Here is a 24,393-nt window from a genome sequence, read left to right on the forward strand (position 1 = left end):
TGCCTCATTTCTCAAATGGCAGGAAGTCTCCCGTCCTTGGATTCACAGATGCTTAAACACACTATACAATAAAGTTAAATCATTAGCATTAAATCATTACATGAAACTTAATAACATGGTTCTCATACCCTTGCATTCATCATTTGGTAAGTTCTTCCCAAATCTTGTCCAGTTTGATCTCAGTCAAAGGAAAATTAGCAGGATTTTTCTAGACCCCTCGAGATTCTCAGTGGTAACAGATTAAAACCAAAAGTCTCAGCACTACCTTTCCTACTCTCTTTTGAATTATCAGCTATAATTTCTTCTCACATGATAAAGTAAGGTAAGGTGTTAAGAGACTGTGTGAAAAAAACTGCTGATGGAGAAAACCAGGAGTCAGCACAACCAACTGGCATAGCTGATAAGACCATATACAGTTAGATTTTACCTTTCTGACTAATCGAAGTGCTTGTGTTCTTTCTACTTCATTACTCTGCTGTATGTCAATACACCTAAAATAAGGTAAAAACACACATTTTGTTTATAACAGTTAAGGTGAAAGTTAGTGTTGTTAACATCTCACATTAATATTTATGCAATTGAATAAACAGAAGAAAAAGAATATTATGACTGATGGTTGAAAAATTCTGCCTTTCAGCAAGCATACTCATTATGATTGGTCAATTAGCTTCATTTTATATTTTTTTTCCAGTTATCTTCATTATAATTAAATCACTAGAACATTCTCAAATATACAGTGACAAGGCATAATAGCTTCAACAAATATTTTCTGAGCTAGATGCATTTGTCATTTCAAAAGAAACTATACAAAGTACTTGTAATGTTTCACATCAACATTTTGTGTGTGTTCTCAGATCAGAAAAGTCCTTTTGCTCCAACAAAATTAAACAGCACACTAAAATTTACTATGTGTGTATATTTCTAAACAGAAACACACACATATATATCAGTATATTAAATTCAACAAGTTTTTAACAAAGGAAGCACTAGAAATTATAACATTTAGATCTACTCATGACGCTGATCTTATTACCTCATTATTAGTTTGCCTTCTGGTATTCTTCTGTTGTGTAAAGGGTTATACTTAGATTACAAATTCTTGGGCATGAACTACTTTTTTCCCCTGTGTCCTGGTTTCAGCTGAGATAGAGTTAATTTTCTTTATAGTGGCTGGTATGGGGCTATGTTTTGGATTTGTGCTGAAAACAGTGTTGATAACACACTGATGCTTTAGTTGTTGCTGCACTGGTCAAGGACTTTTCAGCCCTGCTTTCCAGGAACACCTGCCTGCCCATGGGAAGGAGTAAATGAATTCCTTGCTTTGCTTGCGCGTGCGGCTTTTGCTTTCCCTATTAAACTGTTCTTATCTCAACCCACGAGTTTTCTTACTTTTGCTCTTCCGATTCTCTCCCCTATCCCACCGGGAGGGAGTGAGCGAGCAGCTGCGTGGTGCTTAGCTGCCGGCTGGGGCTAAACCACGACAGTCCTTTCTGGCGCCCAACGTGGGGCTTGAAGGGTTCGAGATAATGACAGATTTGATTGGAATGTGCTAGATAGATAGAATTTATAGCTCTTATTGCTGTTTAGCTATTAATCAGCAGGCTTCTGTGCTTGCATAGGGCTTGCTTGCCTTACTGTATATTAGAGTCTAGCGCTCGTTAGTGGCTGCTTTTTGCTTTCACTGCTTGCTGTGCTGCTGTGCTGCTGATCACCTTACTCTGCTGTGCCTGGGAACATTTTGATAACAGCAATAGCCTTGCGCCTGGGCTGGCAGATGGCCAGGGCATCGCTGCTGTTTCTGTGCTGCTGTACTGGACAGGCTGGAACTCCAGTGTGAACTCGAGTCACGGACTGTGACCCGTGGATGAGTCCGTGTGGGAGCAGGACACCCCAAAGCATCTGTGCCCATGGATAAGCCCATGCCAGAGCAAGTATATCTTGAAACGTCTGTGGCCATGGTTATGTCTGTGCCACAGCAGGTATCCCTCTGAAGGGATTGTGGCCCAAGGATAAGTCCACGCTGGATAAGGTGCACCTCGAAGCATCTGTGGCTGTGGATGAAGTCCATGCTGCAGCAGGTACACCTTGAAGCATCAGTGGCTGTGCATGAGACCATGTTGGAGCAAGTTTACTTCTGAAGGTACTACATTCTGCGGATAAGTCCAAGCTGGAGCAGGGGCAAGGGGAGGAGTTCACTGCAATGTTAAACCTGATGGTCTGTCCAAAGGGTCCAGGGGTGGAGATTGTAATGGAAATACCTTTAAATTGTTGTAACCCATGATTTGAGTTGCATGTTATGGGAATTACTACAGCCGGAATCACCTGAACCAACGGAGGACAAGCCTTACAAGAAGCAGTGCCAGTGCAGCAGTGACCCGACCTGAGCTGGCTTTGGTGCCCAATAACTCCAAGCAACACACCACCTCTCCTGTCCTGAGTGGCCACCATAACAGATGGAGCCCAAAGTCATGGACTAAATGAACTCAGTGGACATTTTGTGGACATTTATGGACATGTTACAGACATTTTACAGGAGTGGTCCATAGACTAAGGGAATGATATCTGTGTATTATATCAAAGGATGGGAAGGGTGGTTGGTAACGAGAATGTATTGGATAGTGTGGGACCTGAGCATGACGTAAATGGTATAGAATAAGGGGTGGATACTGTCCTGGTTTCAGCTGGGATAGAGTTAATTTTCTTTATAGTGGCTGGTGTGGGGCTATGTTTTGGATTTGTGCTGAAAACAGTGTTGATAATACAGAGATGTTTTAGTTGTTGCTGCACTGGTCAAGGACTTTTCAGCTTCCCATGCTCTGCCAGGTGCAGAAGAAGCTGGGAGGGGACACAGCCAGGACAGCTGATCCAAACTGACCAAAGGGCTATTCCATACCATATGGCGTCATGCTCAGCATATAAAGCTGGGGAAGAAGGAAGGGGGGACATTTGGAGTGATGGCATTTGTCTTCCCAAGTAACCGTTACGCATGATGGAGCCCTGCTTTCCTGGAGATGGCTGAACACCTGCCTGCCCATGGGAAGGAGTGAAGGAATTCCTTGCTTTGCTTTGCTTGTGTGCGCGGCTTTTGCTTTCCCTATTAAACTGTTCTTATCTCAACCCACGAGTTTTCTCACTTTTACTGTTCTGATTCTCTCCCCCATCCCATCGTGGGGGGAGTGAGCAAGTGGCTGGGTGGTGCTTAGTTGCCAGCTGGGGCTAAACCACAACACCCTGACTTTGTACTATAATACAAAGAATCATAACAACTCCCATAAAACAACTTAAGTAATGAAAATTAGTGAGGTTTCAACCTTCTAATAACACCACAGATTAATTTATGATTAATGGCATTTACGATTAAAAAACATCTATAATTTGTCTAATTTTTTAGTTACTCATAGCATATCATATATTAGGACAGCATTTTATTTGGATTAGCTGGTGTGATGTATTATCCCTCTATTTTTAAAGAGGGACATTATTCATATTGAAGAAAAATTACTTTTATAAAGCTACATATCAAGAATGTAAGAGGATATGAAAACATCTCTTCTCACCCATCTCAACCACAAGAAAACAAGTGATTTACAATCGTATAATTTACAACAAGGAAGGAAGGGAAAATTACCTGGCTATCAAGTAATCCACTTTCAACTTTAGCACCTTCTGGAGAATACTGGAGTCTCGAATGAGATAGCGGAGGGCTCGCAATCCTGCTGCTCGCACCTCTTTTGCTTCATTTAGTAAAGCTAACCTCAGACTACAATGAAGAAAACAGGGAGGACAAACAATTATTTAGCAGCAGGTAGACTTCACCATCTGACATGCAGCTACTACCTACTAATTTAAAATAAACAGTGTGATTTTTAAAAATTAATTTCTGCATTAATTTTCTGTCTTTGAGATATTCACCTGTACAGCCTAGAAGACAAACCTTTACCCTGCCAGCAGATGTAAACAATATATTAATCTGAAAAAGCCACAAACCAATTTTTTTTCTTTTTAAAGAACAGTTTGTACATCCCTGAAATCATATATGTCATAACTTATTTGACAAAACAGCTTAGCACAATATTAGTCCAAGAAAATTAACAAGGAGTGAGCATTTCCTCCTCTGCTAGACTGTCAACCCATAAGCACGAGTCCTCAAACCAATGTCTTGACACCTAATAGAGACAAATTTGCACCTTAAGTAATTATATGCACCACCCACTAAAGATGTTATAGCACCATGTTACATTTACATGAAATATGACAGAGTCATAACTTAAGCAGCCCCACACAGCACAGATTTCTACAGATTTCATTTTAACATATAACCAAAATGTATTTCTCTTTAGACAGATTTTGAAAGCATTTTGCTTGCACCGAGGCGGGCTTTCCTAAACATAACTGTCATCATAATGTATTTTCCTAAATTTACTAGCTAGGTAAAAGAAAGGAGATTTTGAAAACCTCCAGGGATGGAGTTTGAAAGTATTAAATGACACACTGTCCTTTTGAAGGCCCTCAAAAGATTTGCCCCTCTTGCTTGACTACACAGGAAGAAAGGAAAAGAAAAAAAAAACCAAAACACAACACACGCAAAAATAACACCAAAAAAACCCAAGCCACAAAACACCAAAAGAACCCCAACTCTCAGCCACATATTTTCATAGGATTGTTTTAGTGGACATCCAAGAATATAAATACTTCAGCCAGCGAGACTGAATTTCAACCTATACAAACTGATTTTTTTTCTTTTCTTATTCTGGGATGGTCATGCATAGTAATCAGCTATACCAAAGCCAAAATCTTCTGAATCTTTCTGCAGATCAGCCAGCCTGTGTAAAAGTCACTATAACAGGAACCTACTTCCAGGCAATGTCTAGACAAATTAGAAAGGCTGCAATACTATATGCAAATAAAGATGAACTGATTATTACTTTCAGCACCAAGTAGGGAATTACTTCAGGAAGGCCATCATTGCTGTAATATCAAATATGATTCTTCACATAAAAAGAGTGCCACTAATTGCATTTATTTATTTACTTTAAGCTGAGCTAGAAGCAAATAAGAAACAGATTCTAAATATTATGAGGTTAAGAAAAATTCTTCCTCTAAAAAAGCTGAACTAGGAGAGAATTATTTCCAAGTAATTCAAGAAAAGCAGACAGAAGTAAAGACAAGTAACTCTTCAACTGTGTTGAGAAGATAATAGGTATTCTTTAAATCACAAATCATGCTTTGTTTCTAGCATTGCAGATATGGAAGTCCGAGGTATGAGCACATGAGACTCAGTTGTTGTTAGTGATATTTTTCTATTTGGACTTTTACCCTGCAATTTGCAATTGGTTTGGATATGCCAGTTTAAGACACTTCAGCAGAATTTACTTTTATGACAGAAGTTTCATGAGTAATGGTACTCATGAAAACAGTATCATTGCTATCCATGACATTTCTTATTAGGACAGCCAAATACTGAATCTGGATTTTTTTTCCCCTCATCAAGTAAAGTACATTACTTTTATATTTGAGAGGAAAACGTCTCTTAAATGGCAGAACAAAACAATCTTTAGACAAATAGTTTCTCAAAAGCAATTAATGCTTTGAAAGATTGTTCTACAACTCACAAGAGGAGGATATTGTTAATTTGTAGACAGAAGTCAATTTAAGAATTGGCAACAGTGAAACCACTACAAAGGACAACACTATCATGAGATTCAACATCCAAAAGCAGAAGGTACCAAAAAGGGATGTATCACTACCTTTAAGATCATAGAGTCCAACTGTAAACCTAACACTGCCAAGACCACCACTACACCATGTCCCTAAGCACCTCATCCAAACGGCTTTTAAATACCTCCAGGGATGGGGACTCCACCACTTCCCTGGGCAGCCTGTTCCAGTGCTTGACAACCCTTTCAGTGAAGTAAAATTTCCTAATACCCAGTCTAAACCTCCCCTGGCACAACTTGAGGCCATTTCCTCTCGTCCTATCGCTTGTTACCTGGGAGAAGAGACCAACCCCCACCTCTCTACAACCTCCTTTCAGGTAGTTGTAGAGAGCAATAAGGTCTCCCCTCAGCCTCCTTTCCTCCAGGCTAAACAACCCCAGTTCCCTCAGCCGCTCCTCATCAGCCTTGTGCTCTAGACCCTTCACCAGCTTCGTTGCCCTTCTCTGGACACGCTCCAGCACCTCAATGTCTCTCTTGTAGTGAGGGGCCCAACACTGAACACAGTAGTCGAGGTGCGGCCTCACCAGTGCCGAGTACAAGGGCACGATCACTTCCCTACTCCTGCTGGCCACACTATTTTTGATACAAGCCAGGATGCCATTGGCCTTCTTGGCCACCTGGGCACACTGCTGGCTCATATTCAGGCGGCTGTTGACCAACACCCCCAGGTCCTTCTCTGCTGGGCAGCTTTCCAGCCACTCTTCCCCAAGCCTGTAGCGTTGCATGGGGTTGTTGTGGGAAAAATATGTAGGAAAAAATATGTAGGAAAACCTACACACGTGTCTGTATGTGTCTGCGTGTTCTGACTTCTCAGCTGTACCACAAGCAGAAAACTTGAAAAATTAATCAGACCTACTGAATAACCCAAAAGGAAAAGGAGAAAAGGAGAAGGAATGAAGCAAATAAGAGATTGACAGAGATATGACAGAAACAAGCATTTTCTTCACACTAAGTCATTGCTTTAGAGATCTGCATAAAGATTCCTATCCTAAAGCCTTTTTTATTAGACAAAATATGAGTTAGACTAAGTAGTGAAAATGATGGAAGAACTGGAGGAAATCTACCAGTAAGTATTGTCACTGGCCCACCAAGCTTCACATCTAAGTGTTTGGAAAGAACATTAACATGAACAATCTGCATATATTCACTAGCACCATATTATAAACTGTAGCGGCCAATATGGAGAAAAGGCGATAAACAGGTCTATACAGAAAGGATTCCAAAGCAAATCCAGAGGACTGTTTATCATCTTAAAATAAAATCACCTTAAAATACAACTGGTTAGCCATGTGAAGCACCCAGTAGAGTTTACACAAACTATATTATACTAATCTTTTGAAAGACTTGAAAGGAGTTATTATAATAGTGCATAAAAAGGCATAAGGTGTTGCTGAAGATTGTGTTAAGGGATATAAAGAGGTTATAGGGTGATGAAAAGTAGTTTCACAGATCAAAATCTGAAAAGATAATTCAAAGAGCGGAGGTAAATGGAAGATTTTTATCCTGACAAATTTTTGTCCTGATTTTTATCCAGTTAAGTACTAGGTTCACAATCTCTTTTTGTAGACACTATTCAATATACAATTCATGATTTAGGGAAAGGAATGGAGGGGGAATACAGAGAGCAATGTTGTTTATATTAATGAGAATAGGATGGGGTTATGAGAAACTTCAAGGGGACTTAAAAAGTATCTGTATGCATAGTTAACAAAATGGTGAAGAAAATTCAAGATTGTTAGATGTGAGTTAATGCACATCAAGACAAAAAAAAAGTGTTATAAACCCATACTACATGATTCTAAAATAGCCATCGGATCAAGAAAGTGATTTTGATGTGCGCTCCACGTGCATCTGTGGCTGAAAGAGCCAAAAATACATCATGATTGTGTAAGAAAAAGTAAGCGCAATACTACTTGCCCCAGTATTTTAAGTGTCACTGCAGAAATGAAAATAACTTCCTAAGACAGCATTAAGGCTGATAAACGTTAAGACTGACAAAAAGTCTGGAAGAACTAACAAAGCATGGAATAAGAAAGGAAATTCACTACCTATTACAGGATCATTCTTGCACCTTTTTCTAAAGCATCTCATCCATTCACTACAGAAAGATAACAACGGTTTTGACAAATCTCCGTTTGATCCAGTCAGGTAATTGTGAAAATCCTGAGTTTTGCTTTTATGGCCAAAGCCTCTCAGCACATTACTAAAAGACCTCAAAAGTTTCTGAGGCCTACCAACACTCCATTTTCTTCGTGGCTCAAGGCTTCCTCTCAGCTGTCAATGGTATGGTGCTCTGGGAACCAGCAAGACCCATTTACACTGGGAATGACAACAAAACGTATCACTATTATCTCCATCTGCTGGCAGGAATAAACTATAATCCTGGACTAACAAAATACTAAGAAAAGAATGAGTTCTAAAAACCAGATCTTTAACTTGAGAATAATTGCAATTATTGCAGACTACTATTGCAGACAATTGCAGACTAAAGACAACTGTCTTTAGTTTGGGTAAATAGTCTATCAAGGTTACTGATCCCAAAACCTAGAACTTTATAGGAAATCTATAATTATTCTTGAAATCATTGATTCCCTTAGAGTTTAATGCTTTAAGGTTAGCCATTCATACTTCACAAATGCAGAAAACTCAAGAGTATTTTTTTGCATCCAAATAACTTTTCTTGTTTTCAAAGAAAAACAAGTTTGTTCTGTAGAACAAAAAGGTTTCCCTATGGAAATTAAGATAACATTGAGAACATCAGCAGAGCAAATTAAAGAACTTGCATGTTATTTCCAAAGTACTTAGCCTACCTCAAGGTCATTTCCTAAATTAATTCATTAAAAAGTTCAGTATTTGAAAGTTACTCAGAGTACCTGTATAGCAAAATAAACTGCAAACAGAATACTACTGCAGAATGGCTATAACCCTGTAGGGCAAATTTTTAAAAATTGCTTGAAAAGTCTGTATTTCATAAAAACAATCCATCCTATAAATATTTCTGAAGAACCACCAACCAGTACAATTATGGTTGTTAATATCTGAGTATTTGGGTTGTATGCTTGAGCTTGAAAATTATCACTATAGCAGTATAATCTACATATATGCATAAAAAATTTGCTTCTCATGTACATATACAGAGGAATCACTGGACTGACCAAAGTAACATTGCTAACAAAGATAATTTTCCTACTATCTGTCTTTAATTTTTTGAAAAACCATTTTTGGCCTTTTTTGTTTTTTAATAAGGGGGCTATTTTTCTTCATGTGTCTGCTGAGAACACTTTTATCTGTTCCTTATCAATATCCTTAATTGTGTTTGGATTAGCAGATCTTTCTGCAAACTTTTTCCTATAAAAACAAACAATAGTATTTGTATAACCTTTTAAGACTTGTTGTCCTGGTTTTGGCTAGGATAGAGTTAATTTTCTTCCTAGTAGCTGGTATAGTGCTGTGCTTTGGATTTTAGTATGAGAATAATATTGATTGATAACACGCTGATGTTTTGGCTGTTGCTAAGTGGTGTTTACACTGGTCAAGGACTTTTCAGCTTCCCCTGCTCTGCCAGGTGCCCAAGAAGCTGGGAGGGGGCACAGCCAGGACAGCTGAGCCAAACTGACTAAAAGGCTATTCCATACCATATGATGTCATGCTCAGTATATAAAGCTGGGGAAGGAGGAGGAAAGGAGGGGACGTTCGGAGTGATGGCGTTTGTCTTCCCAAGTAACCATTACGCATGATGGAGCCCTGCTTTCCTGGAGATGGCTGAACACCTGCCTGCCCATGGGAAGGAGTGAAGGAATTCCTTGCTTTGCTTTGCTTGCGTGCGCAGCTTTTGCTTTCCCTATTAAACTGTCTTTATCTCAACCCTCAAGTTTTCTCACTTTTACTCTTTTGATTCTCTCCCCCATCTCATTGTGGGGGCAGTGAGCGAGCAGCTGTGTGGTGCTCAGTTGCCAGCTGGGGTTAAACCACAACACTTATATTTAAAAATATTTGGTAAAGAACTCTGAATTTTGAAGTTATATTCTTAAGTGATGTTTAGTCCCATCATAACACACTATAATAGATCACATAAATAAGGTCAGAAGACAATAACCTATTAAAGCTCACAGCAAAATACAGATTCACAACAAAACCACTTATTAACATTTTTTAGCTCTAGCAAGGAAAATCAGTTCTATTTAAGAAAACAACTTACAATATTTCCACATGAAAAAGTACACAAGTTTTCCCAAAATTTTACTTAAAGAGTGACTAGCTTTTCTAAGCTTTCTTTAAGTCAGATAACTAAATCGAAAGAACACTAAATCATATTAAATACTAGATCTTAGTTGTTTCTGCCACCAATGCTGAGCCTCAGGACAAATTTACCAATGTCTGTGTAAAAACACAGAAGTTCTGGAAATAAGCACGTAGTTACTTTTGACTGTCAGAAACAGCAACAAAATATAGGAAAACTCCCCTTGAAAGTACATACACAGGGTGCTAAATAGCAGCAAGGAAAGCAATGCTACAAAGATATATATTCACACCAAATTAACATAAAATGTTTATCTTTAAATCCTGGTTCTACATCAAGAGTATACTCTAAATTCTTTTAGTAAAAGTGCTTTCTGCAAGTACTGAGATATTTAGAGGTATTTTTACATCTATGAGGAATATAAAAAAGAAATCCACACTTTTAACTTGGGGCTTTTTTTCTTCCTCTTTCCCGGAAAGTGAATAATGTATTTCTGATTTTACTAATTAAAATATCTGTAAGGTATATGTTTGCATTATGAAATTTCAAAAACATTAGAAATACAAAATACTAGCTCAAAAGTACAAATAAAGTTTATTTAGTCACACCTAGAACAATTAAAAGTACCCTAGTATTGCTCTAGTGCTCCTTACTACTTACCATACTATGATGCTGTCATACGTAAAACCTAGCTTTTCTTCAGCATGGCCAGTATTACAAAGAAGCTGAAAATAAAAGAAAACACCTATTACTTATAAGTCTTTAAAAATGACTATGTAAAACTGAAGATTTCTGGCAATGCTTTCAAAGAAACCTGAGGAATTTTATTCACGGCAAAGGAAACCATACCAACTTCAAACTTCCCTGAGAATTTCTGCTGTCAGTATTCTATACCTATATACACCAGACACACACAAGCCTGTGGCCTCTCATACTAGAGAAAAGCTTGCACAATTGTGTAAGCTGCCTACTGGTCAATTTTTCAACTCCAGAGTGCTCCTCTTGCTGCCTTTAAGCTCTTTTCTGAAGAGCCATTAGTTGTGCAATCGGTAACCTGAGCAGAGATGAAAAAGACTGAAGTCAAAGCACATCTAAGCCCTCTTTTTGAATGCAGGTGAGAGTTTTGAAACAAAGATTGACACTGATGGTCTACTGTCATGTTTTGCCACAGCAGCACAGGCATAGAAAAAAGGTGCCACCAAGTGTCCCGTAACTGACATTTGGCCTGGCCTTTCATCGATTCCGCAGAATTTGTACCTCTGAAAAAAATCAGCGCAAAGGTTGAATTTATGCACACAAAAAGACCAATAAACTATCAAATTCTGAACATTTCAACCATATCTGTCCATTTTAAGTACAAGACTGAAGATTTACAAGTGCAGTTTTTGCATCCAAAACCAACCTCAAAAGGAGCAATCTAGTGCGTGCTTATGTTTTAGCCTCCTGAGAAAAGGAAAATGGTCTCTTCTGTAAGAAGAGCTGATGCTGTTCTTTGCAAGAGCCACAAAGAAATTCCTAGTAATCTCATTTACTACCCCTAGCTAAAACTATAAAATACTTTATTATCACATCCAAATCCCAAAGCACTTTTCCAAGCACTTCCAAAAACTCAAGTGACTAATACTGATTGCAATAGCTTTGCACTTTGTACTTTTCAAAAGAGGTTCAGTTTTGCGCTCAGTTCTGAGCCAGCGCAGTATTAACAGTTTCTCCTCAGTGAGGAATTTCAGGAAGTGTTTGTGCCAACTAGTGAATACCCCTATTCTAAAATTATTAAAATATATCAAACTCTATGCCATGTTCATGTTCTGTGCCAAGTGCAGGGTCCTACACCTGGGTCAAGGCAACCCCTGGTATCAATACAGGCTGGGGGATGAAGGGATTGACAACAGCCCTGCAGAGAAGGACTTGGGGGTACTGGTGGATGAAAAGCTGGACGTGAGCTGACAATGTGCGCTCACAGCCCAGAAGGCCAACCGTATCCTGGGCTGCATAAAAGGAAGCGTGGCCAGCAGGTCGAGGGAGGGGATTCTGCCCCTCTACTCTGCTCTGGTGAGACCCCACCTGGAGTACTGTGTCCAGCTCTGGAGCCCTCAGCACAAGAAGGACATGGAGCTGTTGGAGCGGGTCCAGAGGAGGGCCACAAAAATGATCCGAGGGCTGGAACACCTCTCCTATGAGGAAAGGCTGAGAGAGTTGGGGTTGTTCAGCCTGGAGAAGAGAAGGCTCTGGGGAGACCTCATTGTGGCCTTCCAATACTTAAAGGGGGCTTATAAGAAAGATGGGGACAGACTTTTTATCAGGGCCTGTTGAAATAGGACAAGGGGTAATGGTTTTAAACTAAGGGAGGGGAGATTCAGACTAGATATAAGGAAGAAATTTTTTACAATGTGGATGGTGAAACACTGGAACAGGTTGCCCAGAGAGGTAGTGGAGGTTCCATCCCTGGAAACATTCGAGGTCAGGTTGGACGGGGCTCTGAGCAACCTGATCTAGTTAATGATGTCCCTGCTCACTGGGGGATGGGTTGGACTAGATGACCTGTAAAGGTCCTTTCCAAACCAAACTATTCTATGATTCATTATATGTATTTACTAGTAACAATAAGAAATTTATAATAAGCTAAATGAACAGTTAAATTAAGGCTACTGTAAGCTGAAATATTTAACATGTTCCATGCTCCTGTTCTACTGCTCACCTCCACCCGAAAAATCAGCATACTGCACAGAAACTCTGCTTTTAAGTAAACCCATTTTATTAGCATGAAGGTTTAAATTCAAACACTTAGGTTTATGCTTAACTAGTACAAATTCTTCTAAGGACCACATAACTTTTTTTTTTAACCACAATTATTTTTCATATTGTTGTGTGGATTTTGGCTGGGATAGAGTTAATTTTCTTCATAGTAGCTAGTATGGGGCTATGTTTTGGATTTGTGCTGAAAACAGTGTTAATAATACAGAGATGTTTTAGTTGTTGCTAAGTAATGCTTACACCAGTCAAGGACTTTTCAGCTTCCCATGCTCTGCTGGGTGCACAAGAAGCTGGGAGGGGACACAGCCAGGACAGCTGATCCAAACTGCCCAAAGGGCTATTCCATACCATATGGCGTCATGCTCAGTATATAAAGCTGGGGAAGAAGAAGGAGGAAGGGGGGGACATTCGGAGTGATGGTGTTTGTCTTCCAAGTAACCATTATGTGTGATAGAGCCCTGCTTTCCTGGAGATGGCTGAACCCCTGCCTGCCCATGGGAAGGAGTGAAGGAATTCCTTGCTTTGCTTGCGTGCGCAGCTTTTGCTTTCCCTATTAAACTGTCTTTATCTCAACCCACGAGTTTTCTCACTTTTACTCTTCTGATTCTCTCCCCCATCCCACCGGGGGGGGGGGGGTGGTGCTTAGTTGCCAGCTGAGGTTAAACCACGACAATTGTGAGAAAAATGCATAGCAGTAATGCTGAAATCCAAAGTTGTTAATGAGACAGATTATTAAATTGGCCTGGATCAGATCCCCATTTGGGCTCAAATAATCTAAGTTAATTGAAATATTTTGGATTTTGCATTTTTCTTAACAGTGGCTATAACCAAAGATGATTATAAAACATAAGGGAAGTTATTATATAACCTCTTTTCCTCCACCTTTCAAATTTAAGTGATAATAAAACTAGACAATTGGTGCATTAACTGGTTATGACAGTATGTCACTTCCTCGCAATAGTCTATTTTTATGCCATGTTGTTGAACTGCCTAAGGCCATCACTGCTGCTTTAGCATTTCTATTGATATCTTATGAACTGTAAAAATTGTCTGGCAGAGTGTAAGCAAAACAGTGCGAGAAGATAGCGAGTAAAAACAGTTCATTGTTCAGTTTCAGACAAGTACATCAATAGTTGTTTAGGCTCATCATTTATACATCTAAACCTCTCCCCATCATTCCACCCCAGACACAAATGAGAAATCCTAATTTAACATACCAGATTATCTTTAACAATCTTTTTTCCTACTTAAGAAAAACCCCAGAATTGTAATTCTGATGTAGGAAACAAAAAAACCCCACATTTCTGAGAAAGCTGCTATTGTGTGGAACACTAGTGCATTTTTGGAGTGAGTCTCCTGTCATCGCACTTACCATGCTTTGGTTTGCATCTTGAGCAGTCCTGAGATGAAACTAAAGCAGGTGATGTGTTTCAGGAACCCACCTAACCTGCTGCAATTGCTAAAGGGCATTCAGTTGACTGGACTAACTCTAGTCTAGTCCTCAGTAACCACTCCTTACCAAATACATACAGTGTGGTTATTAGCTCCTTAATACCAACCTGTTTTCCTCTATAAATGTACTCCCATTGCGCACACCCTCACTGATGTAGAAAGAAACTTGACCTTATCTTGAAATTCATAGTCATGTAACCTGACAACAGTTATAGCTTGAGGAAAGTTTAACCACTGTGTGGATACAAATCTCTGAATGTGATAATTATTATCAAAGTGTGTGATTGTGTCTGTGTGTACATGTGAAATACTTCTCACAGAGAATGAACAGATAAAATTAGATGAAAAAAGTAAGTACAAGATTAGCTACTTTAGTTATTGGTTTACTCTCATTCCAACAGGCCACCATTACTTATGTATTGGCTTTCTTTACAATTTACACACAGTAGCGTGCTTACAGGATTTCCAGCTAGAAAAAGGAACTTAAAAGATGGACAGCAAGATCAGAATTCAAAATGTTTCAGTGATTTGAAAGGAGTGCCCAAACTGGATAAGAAAATTAAATTAAATAAAGGGAACAGCATATCATATCATCCAGGGTACCACACATTAAGAGAAACAGAAAAGCTGAAAGGAGTCCAGCAGAGAAATACAAGATGTCCAGAAAACATTCAGAATGTCAAATACAAAAACAAATTTCAAAAGTAAAGCAAGATCTGTAAGTTACAGCAATCTATAAACTAAATGAGTTAATGTGATGTCATTTCCAAAAAAGGAAATTTTACCTTTGGAAATACTAATGGACTGCACTATGTTTGAGATTGAGAGACCTTTTTTCCACTTCACAGGTTGCTCTCAAAACTGCATAAAGAACAAAATTTTGGGCACCACATTTTAAGAGCAGACAAACTGGAATAAGTGTAGCAGAAAAGTGTACAAGGCAGCTAGAAAATACACCCATGAAGGCTGAAACATTGGGTTTATTTAGTCTAGGGGAAAAAATTGGCAAAAGTAAGGTTGGACTGATATATGTTTAAAAGGGGGGGAAAAAAAGTCATGGAAGCTGCTATAAAGAAGATACTGTTCAGCTGGTCTCAATGCTTTAGGTATTTGCTCAGTTATAAATAAATATCTGGTCTTAAATATATTAAAGGGAAAACTTTGCCACTTTCTTCTCATTTCAACTTCAAACAACATTAAGCAGGTCAATGATTCTGGGCCCAAATGCAGTGATTTTTGTAGATGGCTGAATTCCTGACAAAGCCAAGTAACTGTCATATGTTTGACTGTAACATTTAACAAATTAATATGCATATCATTGTAGTATAAGTTTCAAGGCAAGCAGTACCAGAATACTAAAAGCGGCTTTTGGCTACACATTGCTATATTTTACTAAGATGGCAATGGATTATCATATAATGTAAATGCCTGTAATTATGCAACTATACTATATATATTTTATAGAAAGTGTATATATTTTTATATATATACAATACATTTTATATATTTTAATATACACACACACAGAGTATACTTTGCTTGTTAAAACTGCCTATAATTCAAGTCTAATATTCAAAATTTTTGATATAATAGTCAATGAATGGGAATAGCACAGACTCTTTGAGGGTATGAGTTAGTATTAGGACAAAATAACACTTACGCTAGGCCAGACAGCGACTAACTTACAGTGAAGGTTTTTTTCGTGTTTATTGTCAGCTATGAGTTTTTTGTGCTACTTGGATGAGTTATAGCAATATGAGTAACACATCAATGTCTTCGAAACAGTAGCTCAAAACAACAAAACCACAGGAGGTCAACAGCATACACAAGTTGAGTGCACACTGAGACCATTCAAATTTATATTTAACAGAACAGTCACAGCAATTTCTAGTGCTGTGTATGATATTATGTCTATGCATAGTATGCATAGACAATAAAAGTATGATATTAGTCTATGCATCCAAAATGTAATTATTATACTGTAATTTTGGAAATACAGTTTGAACCATCACTGGTAATATTTATGAGGAGACTACTTAGTAGATCCTAGTCTTAAGAGAAGCCCTTACTGAAACTGCATCCTCTGGATTTAGACCCATTAGCTCTCCATGTTTGTTCCACAGATGAATGTCCCTAAGCAGATATTCTGTTCCTATCTGCTACATATTTCATCATGAGATATCAAGTTTTGCCCATAGTGATGTATAGCTATTTGGATGAATGTTACAGTCAGTCAATACTATATTCAGATTCTAAGATACTTGGGTTTTGCAAAGGACAGCCAAGACCCTAAAATGACAACAGAAGCAGAGCAAGAAACGATGCAAGGGACTATGAATCAGACAGAGAAACTGAATCTGTGAGAGTCTCTGTAGCCCCAAAATCAATCCATATCCCAGTGAAATTTAGCAGCATGATCAAAAGCTAACATATATAAAGCAGAGTAGTTGAGCCTCATTAAATAATGATGGAATTAGTTTTGAGCAGACTGAAAATATCATTTTCCATATCACTGACACTATTCAATTGCTAGGGTTAAGCTAAAATGAATTAAGTTTCATTTTGTCCTTAAAGAAGCACCTTTCTTTTTTGAATGAAAAATAAAAATCCCTATAACAATATCTGTGGATCTTTTTTTCTGTTCATTATTTACATATGCTTTTAGGTTTAAAAAGGTATGAAGGATCTCTCAGAAGCTAACAGTGGAATAAACCTTCTATAATAAAGGATTCTAAATGAATACTTCAAATCCAAATGATATTTTCCACTAAGTAAATGCAATTGTACAGTTTCTTCTGGTTTTCAGTAATTCATCACTCACTACACATGGGGGTGGGGAAAACCCCAAAGAAGTAACCATGATGTTTTGGTATTAATCAGCAGAAGTTGGGAAAATTCAAGGTGCTTGCCTTACGTAGCTGGCCACAAAAATGAAATATGGGTAAACCTAGTCAGCTTACTGGAGCCAAAGGCACATACTGAGCTTGTGAACTGCTGTGACGACTGAAGGTGTCACTGACCATTTACTAGAGGTCAAATCCTCAAACAGTTTTCAGGTCAAAATTCAGGTTAGCTTAAATAGTGATACAGGTGGTTTGAAAGAAACAAGATTATTTTTGTCCAATGCAGATTAGGCAGTACTTCACAAGCCTTTTTGCCCACAAAACTGCAGCTTCAGGTATTAGGTGATGAGCAACAGATAAGGAGAAAAATTTCTAAGTCTGCCACTGCTGCAATTACAGTTGGACTTTATGATCTTAATGGTCTTTTCCAACCTATATGATTCTGTGAATTTAGAACAAAACATAACTTTCCATAGCCCAAGTATCATTAGAACTGGGAATGCTAATTTCTTGGAGCAGAAAACTTAAGATGCTACAGCACCTGTTAAGCAATAACCCATGTTCTACATCCAGAGCACCAAGAACACAAACATTAAAGTTTTTGCTAATAAGAAGTACTAGCTAAAATTTGATGAATGAAATGCAAGTTTTTGTAAAATATCATGTATACAGTGTACTTTGTACAGTAAGCACGGGTGCTGTGGTGACTTGAATGTCACTAGTTAAAACTCCTCTTGAAGGGAAAGACAAATGAAAATGGAGTTACATCTCTTAGGCATGCAAACATCAAACAAAATATCTGCCTTACGGTATCATTCTTGCAGATAAAGTAACAAATTCTGTTGACTGCTGACCACCATCAATTTATATAAAGTTATTTAACTTCCACATAAAATCCTGGAGTCTAGTTCAGTAATTTTTAAAGGGTGATTGCTTTCCTTCTCCTTAATAAATAGGGGGATACCACCCCCCCCCCTTAAAAGTCTAGTCCTCTTGCAGGGAAAGAAACCTGAACCTAGCATACATCAGATATCTTGAAATTAATACAAAACTTAATGTCTACCATGATCTCTGTCAGGAAAGTCCATGTCAACTTACATTACTTGTTTCTTCATGAATACAAACATGTTGCTTCCTCTGACCAAAAAAGTAGAACAGTATGTCTTCCAAATGTGAGATTTTCCCAGTCTCTGAAGGAAAAATCTGGGGCAGTGGGGAGCAACTGCTTAGACTGGTGCTGACATTTTAAATATAATAATATTCCTAGCAGGAGAGTTAAATTTTATAGATTTTCTGTATTGTTTTATCAGAAATATGCCATGAAAAAATTTCAAAGGTTCTTTCCCTGTCCATAGGATAAACATCCTAGATAACTAGTAGCCCTTCAAATGAACCATAAAATGCAAGAATTTACAGACAAATCAAGTTCATCACCATCAATATAATTCTAAGACAGGATACAAACATCCTCAGCTCTTAGCACATCTAACGTCACAAAACCTCACCGTCTTCCCCACGCTCCCATCTCACAAAGGAGAAACGGAGACTATATCAACTCATGGTAGAAGACCAGAGTGCAAAAAGGAAATAAAGCCATCTCCCCCAAGCTCAAGGCTTTCACTCAATGAAATGCACTTCCACTGCAATGAAAAAAACCACACAGAACTGTTCCAACCACAAAGGAGACAATACAATACAATTTGCAACTTCTATTCTATTTTCATAACTGTATTTACAGTTCGAACAAAAATAGGAAGAGTTTCCAAAACCAAATGTACAAGTTTTATAAATTTATAAAACAGATATTCCAGGGAGATTAATATAAGAACAAGTGCTAAACATCAGAGTTGGATGATTCCTTTATACAGGGTCGCTCTGATTCAGTATCAAAACTAGGTTATGAACTACAGTCTCTGTCCTCAAAAGTCATATTTAATTAGCAAGTTGCTTTTCACAAATTCATCATTTCTTGCCAGTCTTAAGTCTAATTTATGAAAACCTTCCTTGTGTTTTTGTAAGTATCTTCCAACTTTTAACACCAAGTAAGTATAAAGAATAAATTCTCCAAATATTCAATTATGGAATTATCCAATTTTTCAAAACTATCTTTTAAAAATAATTTTTAGTTCATCCTTTAATTACATTATGCATATTTACTAATTTACCACATTTATAGGTGCTTAACATCTGTAGTAGTAAAATCAACACTGTTTTAAGATACATACTTTCAAATATTGACTTTTCACCTAGGATCATGCATCTGCAAACCTAAATCCAGCTCTTTAATTTTAAGGCAACTAGAGAATTTGGAAGCACCTACATTTATAAATTTCCAAGTCAGCACAAAAAGGAAATACAGATACGCATCAGCCTTTTCAAGAAAGCCCATTTTTCTGCTAGAAACACAGTTTGGAATCTCAGTAACAGCGGCAGCATTTTGTCAGTGGTGGATGTCTGACATAGACTGACAGATGCAATAAGGCAATAACCCAAAGAAAAGATTTCAGTATATATAAGTTCAGTTCCTCAGTGAATGCTATGCACCTACATGTGCTCTGAACCAACTCAGAAAAAGGAGCATTTACAGATTTGTTATTAATGCATTAGAAGATAAATTTATTTTGTGATTTATTTTGCTATTGTGATTTTGTTCTCAGTACCCACCCTCCTGATAGCTGAATCCCATACTCTACCACTGAATTGTTGTTCAATCTTACAAGGAGTGCTTTTAACAGACAAGAAGCATGCCTACTTCGAAGATTATGATGCATGTTTGTCCTTCTCATATCAATTGGTCCCCCAAACCTGCCCTTGAGCATTTATTCTTTCACTTGAGATTGTCTCAAAACTGTCAAGCAGCCTCCCGATTATCTTACTCAATTTGTTATCAGCTCACCTACAATAACAATAATAATTTAAACCTTACTTTACCTACAGAATTCTCCACTACCACCTTGTTTCTTGGCTACTGCTGATTGCAGGATCCATCCTCTGTCACAGAAACTTGGGTTTCATCTTCAAGCATGCCACCCTATCTGTAGCGCTCTATCAGAAAGGTGTACAACTTACCAGCTTCTTCTGCATATCAGTCCATCCATTTGGGTAACACTCACACTGAAGCTCCAATGTCTCCTAGCTCATTGACTGCAATGCACTTTTCCCTTGCCTCGACAAACGAAACACTGGTCCAACCATAACCATTCAGTGTGCTACAACAAACACCCCTTTCATAACTACCTGCTCACATCCCATCAGTCCTCTCTGCTGCTCTCCACATGTTCCTCCTCTACCAAAAAAAATGGTACTTCCTCTCCTTCTGAAGGCCTTTCATGGTCTCTTTCTTCAGATTACCATCTCTTATTCTGCACTAAGTTTTTAATTCTTGTCTCCTGTCAGCTCACATCATCAGCTTCCAACGTATCTGTCATACTTTCAGGCAAGTACGTGTCACATTTCCTATGATTTGGAAGCTTATATTTGGAAAAAGCACCTCAAAAATCAGCAATACAGACCATTTCTAGAAATTGCCCCTTTAAATCTTTTTCACTATGAAACCTGCAATGAAAGTTGACAGTTGCTATTCTATTAGTGCCCAGATCACTGCATATCATGCTCATCGATACAGTCCTCTCCCTCACCATACTTTGTCAGTTTACATCCAGAAAGTCCAGCATTTCACATTTTTGATTCAATTCTGTGGAGCAAGAACCAATCTTTAGCTCTATTTGTGCAACTTAACCCATTAACTGGGAGATATTTCAGGCTTCTAAGCACTAAAATACTACAACAATTCAGCCAGTAGGACAAGTAGACAAACTTCAGCATAACTCTGCATTCACATATTTGCTTGTCCTTATTTGCTCCTTTCCTCTCCCACAGTACACAGATTACAATAAATGTTCCATGATACTGTTTCATGAATCTCCCAGCCAACACCTGATAGAGTACATGCAAAATATTTTGCCTGTATGATCACTTGTTCTATGACACCATTTGAGCTCTTACCTTAGTAAAATTATTCAAGTGACCTAGTTTTCTCATATTTGAAACGCCTTGTAATTTGGCCACATTTTGGAGAATCTCTCTCATATTATCACAGGGTTCTGCAAAAGAAAACAGGTTATTAGCAGATACAATTGCAAAAAAAAAAAATCTAAACATGCATTCAACATACAGTTTCCTAAATATAACAGGTACTCTCCTGGTCTTAGTTAAGGATGTAGATCATTTTTCCCTCAAGAAGCAATTTGATTTATGCTTAGAACCAAAACCAGGCATACCCAAGTTCTCTAGAATAAATGCTAAAGCCCATGGAGGAGAGACACTCCTATTTTAAAGCAGATTTCAATCAATATCTTAGATTTACAGTTGACAAAGAAATCCATTTAGTGTCTGAAACTCCAATCCTAGCATCTCATAACTGAACAGCTTTATCCTTAATCCCCACATAATTTAAAGACAAGAAGTAAACTTAAAGGCAGAAGTAAAAAGATAGCATGTTACTGCCACACCACACGATTTCTTTTTTCCCTTCAAACAAAGGGTCAGTGAAATTTTGGGGAGACGGGACTCTTTTCTGCCTCCATATTAATCTCTGTCCATAATCACCCTAAACTTACTAGAGGGCCGGGACTAGCCAGTGACATGGGAAGTGAACAACAGGGTAAACAGGGGGACTAGGAACTTCTCCTTTCTTCCTAAGGGTCCACCATCCCAACAACAACAACAAAAACAACCCACCAGGATTCAGACACCAGTTGATGACCTTGCATTCTGCTGGGAAATGGAAAAGGACTACCAAACATGGGGAGAAGAGACAATATTGCCCTGCCTTTGGGAATAAGGCTGGGAGTTGAGGCAGTGGGACAAGCAGCACAGAGTAGGGCTGGGCAGAGAGCTGCACACAGAGCTACTGTAACAAAGTGCAGTAAGCTCTGTACACAGTGGTACTGCAGCAGGACAGTTTTCAAAGGGAGATGCTTGACTGCAGGATTTCTGTGCAGTCTTGGATTAGACACTGTATTCTGCGATAGGCACTAAAACACTATCAACAGCACTGTAGTTTGAAATAAATGAAATACCAAGGCTATGCTAGAGATGTGAACTGTTAAAAAGTATTACATCACCAAAAAAAGAAAAAAATGCATTACATAAAGTCTTTAGAAAAAGCCTGAAGAAGAGTCCAAACACACGACATCAGGAAAACAGCAAAGAAAAGGGGTTTTTGTGTGTGGTGCCCCATACTAACTTCCAGTAAAAGAAACTTGCTTCCTACTACAGTATGAACAGCTACAGTTGAATTTGTGGAGCATATATAGTCTTTTATTTCCCTGTTCATCCTGAAAGGATACTTTTTATTTCCTTTGTAAAGTGAAAAATATACAAATATCAGAGATGTAAAGAAAGGACCTTCTCACCACCTCTCTACAAACTAAGCTGCGTTTTATCAACTTTTGTAGTTTAAAAACTTTAAAAAGCAACAAATTTGAAAGAAGCAAACATATCCAGCAATCTCATCAGGATATATCCAGAATGTATTTGGAAAGACAAGAGCCTGTACTTGCACTACCATCAGGAATACAAGATGGTATTTAAAGATTAAGACACCTACAGGTAGGCACCAGAATACAGGTGTGTAAACCTGTGCTAGATGTCTCGGCTCCCACTATAATTAATGGGGATCTCATCTATCAGCCAATGAAGTCTAAAACAATTAATGTGACTAGCTGCAAGGTGTCTACTCAAGGGTGAGGCGAGTCAATTGTATTGACTACAATACTTACAATGACTTGAGCACATGTACAAACAGGCTACTGCCAGACCACAAAATTATTTTTTTTTCCAGACAAAAGGTCAGTGGGATTTTGGGAAGACAAGACAGGCACCAATCTCAATTATCAACAACTTGTATGAAATATCCACTTCCACAAACCTTAGTCACAGCAATAAGCGAAGTCAACTGTCAGATACACAGCCACAAGTACAGACAGAGCTACCCTGCAATGCAGAACATTATGCACAGTGAACCCAAACATGTAATAACTTTGTATTTAGATTGGAACATGTGTGTGAAACTCTTTGAACTTCCCACAACCCAACCAAAAAAAAAAAAAGAAAAAAAAAATCTTTGATAAGATGACAGAAAATAAACAATTAAAATCTTACTGGATCCATCCCAAGTTTAGGATTCCTCTGCATAGTTTACTTTTCCAAGGCTTAATGCAGTTTTAAAGGTTTGCAAGAGCACAAAACATTAAAAAAAGAAAAAGAAAAAAAGAAAAAAGAGAAACACTGAAGACAAGTAGGTTGGCATAGCTGTGACACAACAGTTTACATCATAACCCCTAATTTGAAGGCAACATAATAAGAGAGTGCCCTGTTTCAGCTGGGATAGAGTTAATTTTCTTCCTAGTAGCTGGTATAGTGCTGTGTTTTGGATTTTAGTATGAGAATAATAGTGATAACACACTAATATTTTAATGGTTGCTAAGTAATGTTTACACTAGTCAAGGACTTTTCAGCTTCCCATGCTCTGCCGGGCCCACAAGAAGCTGGGAGGAGGCACATCCAGGACAGCTGATCCAAACTGCCCAAAGGGCTATTCCATACCATATGGGGTCATGCCCAGTATATAAACAGGGGGGATTTGTTCTGTACTGAAGCCGTTACTGTACATCAGGTACCACCTCATAGAGACAATTCGCAATTATACTTCTTCCTCTGAGAGGTTTTTTATGGAGGAAATGCAGAATGGCACCTTCACTACTTTCTTCTACAATGCTTCCTCCTTCATTACAATAACTTTTCAGTATCTTGAACATCCTTGGATAGTTAAAATACATCTATTGGTATTGCTTAGGAATATTGTTTTGGTTTTGTCCAAGGTTAGTAAGCAATTCAAGAATATCACCCAGATCTGCCCCAAGGCCAGATAGTTATGAGTGGCAGGGTGTGTGGGATAGCATGGGCAAATGCCTAGGACGGTGGGCACCTCCAGTGTTTTGGAACTTCATCCCTGAACAAGGGCAGAACCCTGAAAAATTAGTAGACTATTTGGAAAAAGTATGTCGTCACCCTGCCAATTCTAGGGAGACACAAATCACTGCAATGTGCTGGGGCCTGGCCCATGCCTACCGAGCCCTGTTCAACACTATTCAGAACCCTCAAGGATCTGGTGACAAAATGACAGGCACCACTGCTACTCCAGCCCCCCTGCGACAGGCACTGCAGCTATTCCAGACAACTCTGAGACAGGCACTGGGGTCACCCCAGCCCCCTGCGAAAGGCACTGCAGCTACTCCAGCCCCCACTGCGACAGATAATGCGGTTCAACCAGGGAACCAACCCGTGTCAGTATCAGTCGCCCCTATACACAAGAAGAAATCCT

At 38.5% G+C, this 24,393-nt stretch overlaps 1 protein-coding gene across 1 annotated transcript in view; it reads right to left on the minus strand.

The window, feature by feature from the left end:
• RICTOR (RPTOR independent companion of MTOR complex 2) overlaps positions 1–24,393 on the minus strand; it is a 112,414-nt gene that overhangs the window by 65,649 nt on the left and 22,372 nt on the right. The window contains exons 3-6 of the mRNA XM_072858907.1: positions 21,012–21,109; positions 10,618–10,682; positions 3,629–3,760; positions 428–491 (exon numbers count right to left, since the gene is read on the minus strand). Coding sequence (XP_072715008.1) covers positions 428–491; positions 3,629–3,760; positions 10,618–10,682; positions 21,012–21,109 — 359 coding nt within the window. The remainder of the gene's footprint in view (positions 1–427; positions 492–3,628; positions 3,761–10,617; positions 10,683–21,011; positions 21,110–24,393) is intronic.

Source organism: Ciconia boyciana, chromosome 4 (assembly GCF_034638445.1).
Source record: "Ciconia boyciana chromosome 4, ASM3463844v1, whole genome shotgun sequence".
NCBI classification, from domain to species: Eukaryota; Metazoa; Chordata; class Aves; order Ciconiiformes; family Ciconiidae; genus Ciconia; species Ciconia boyciana.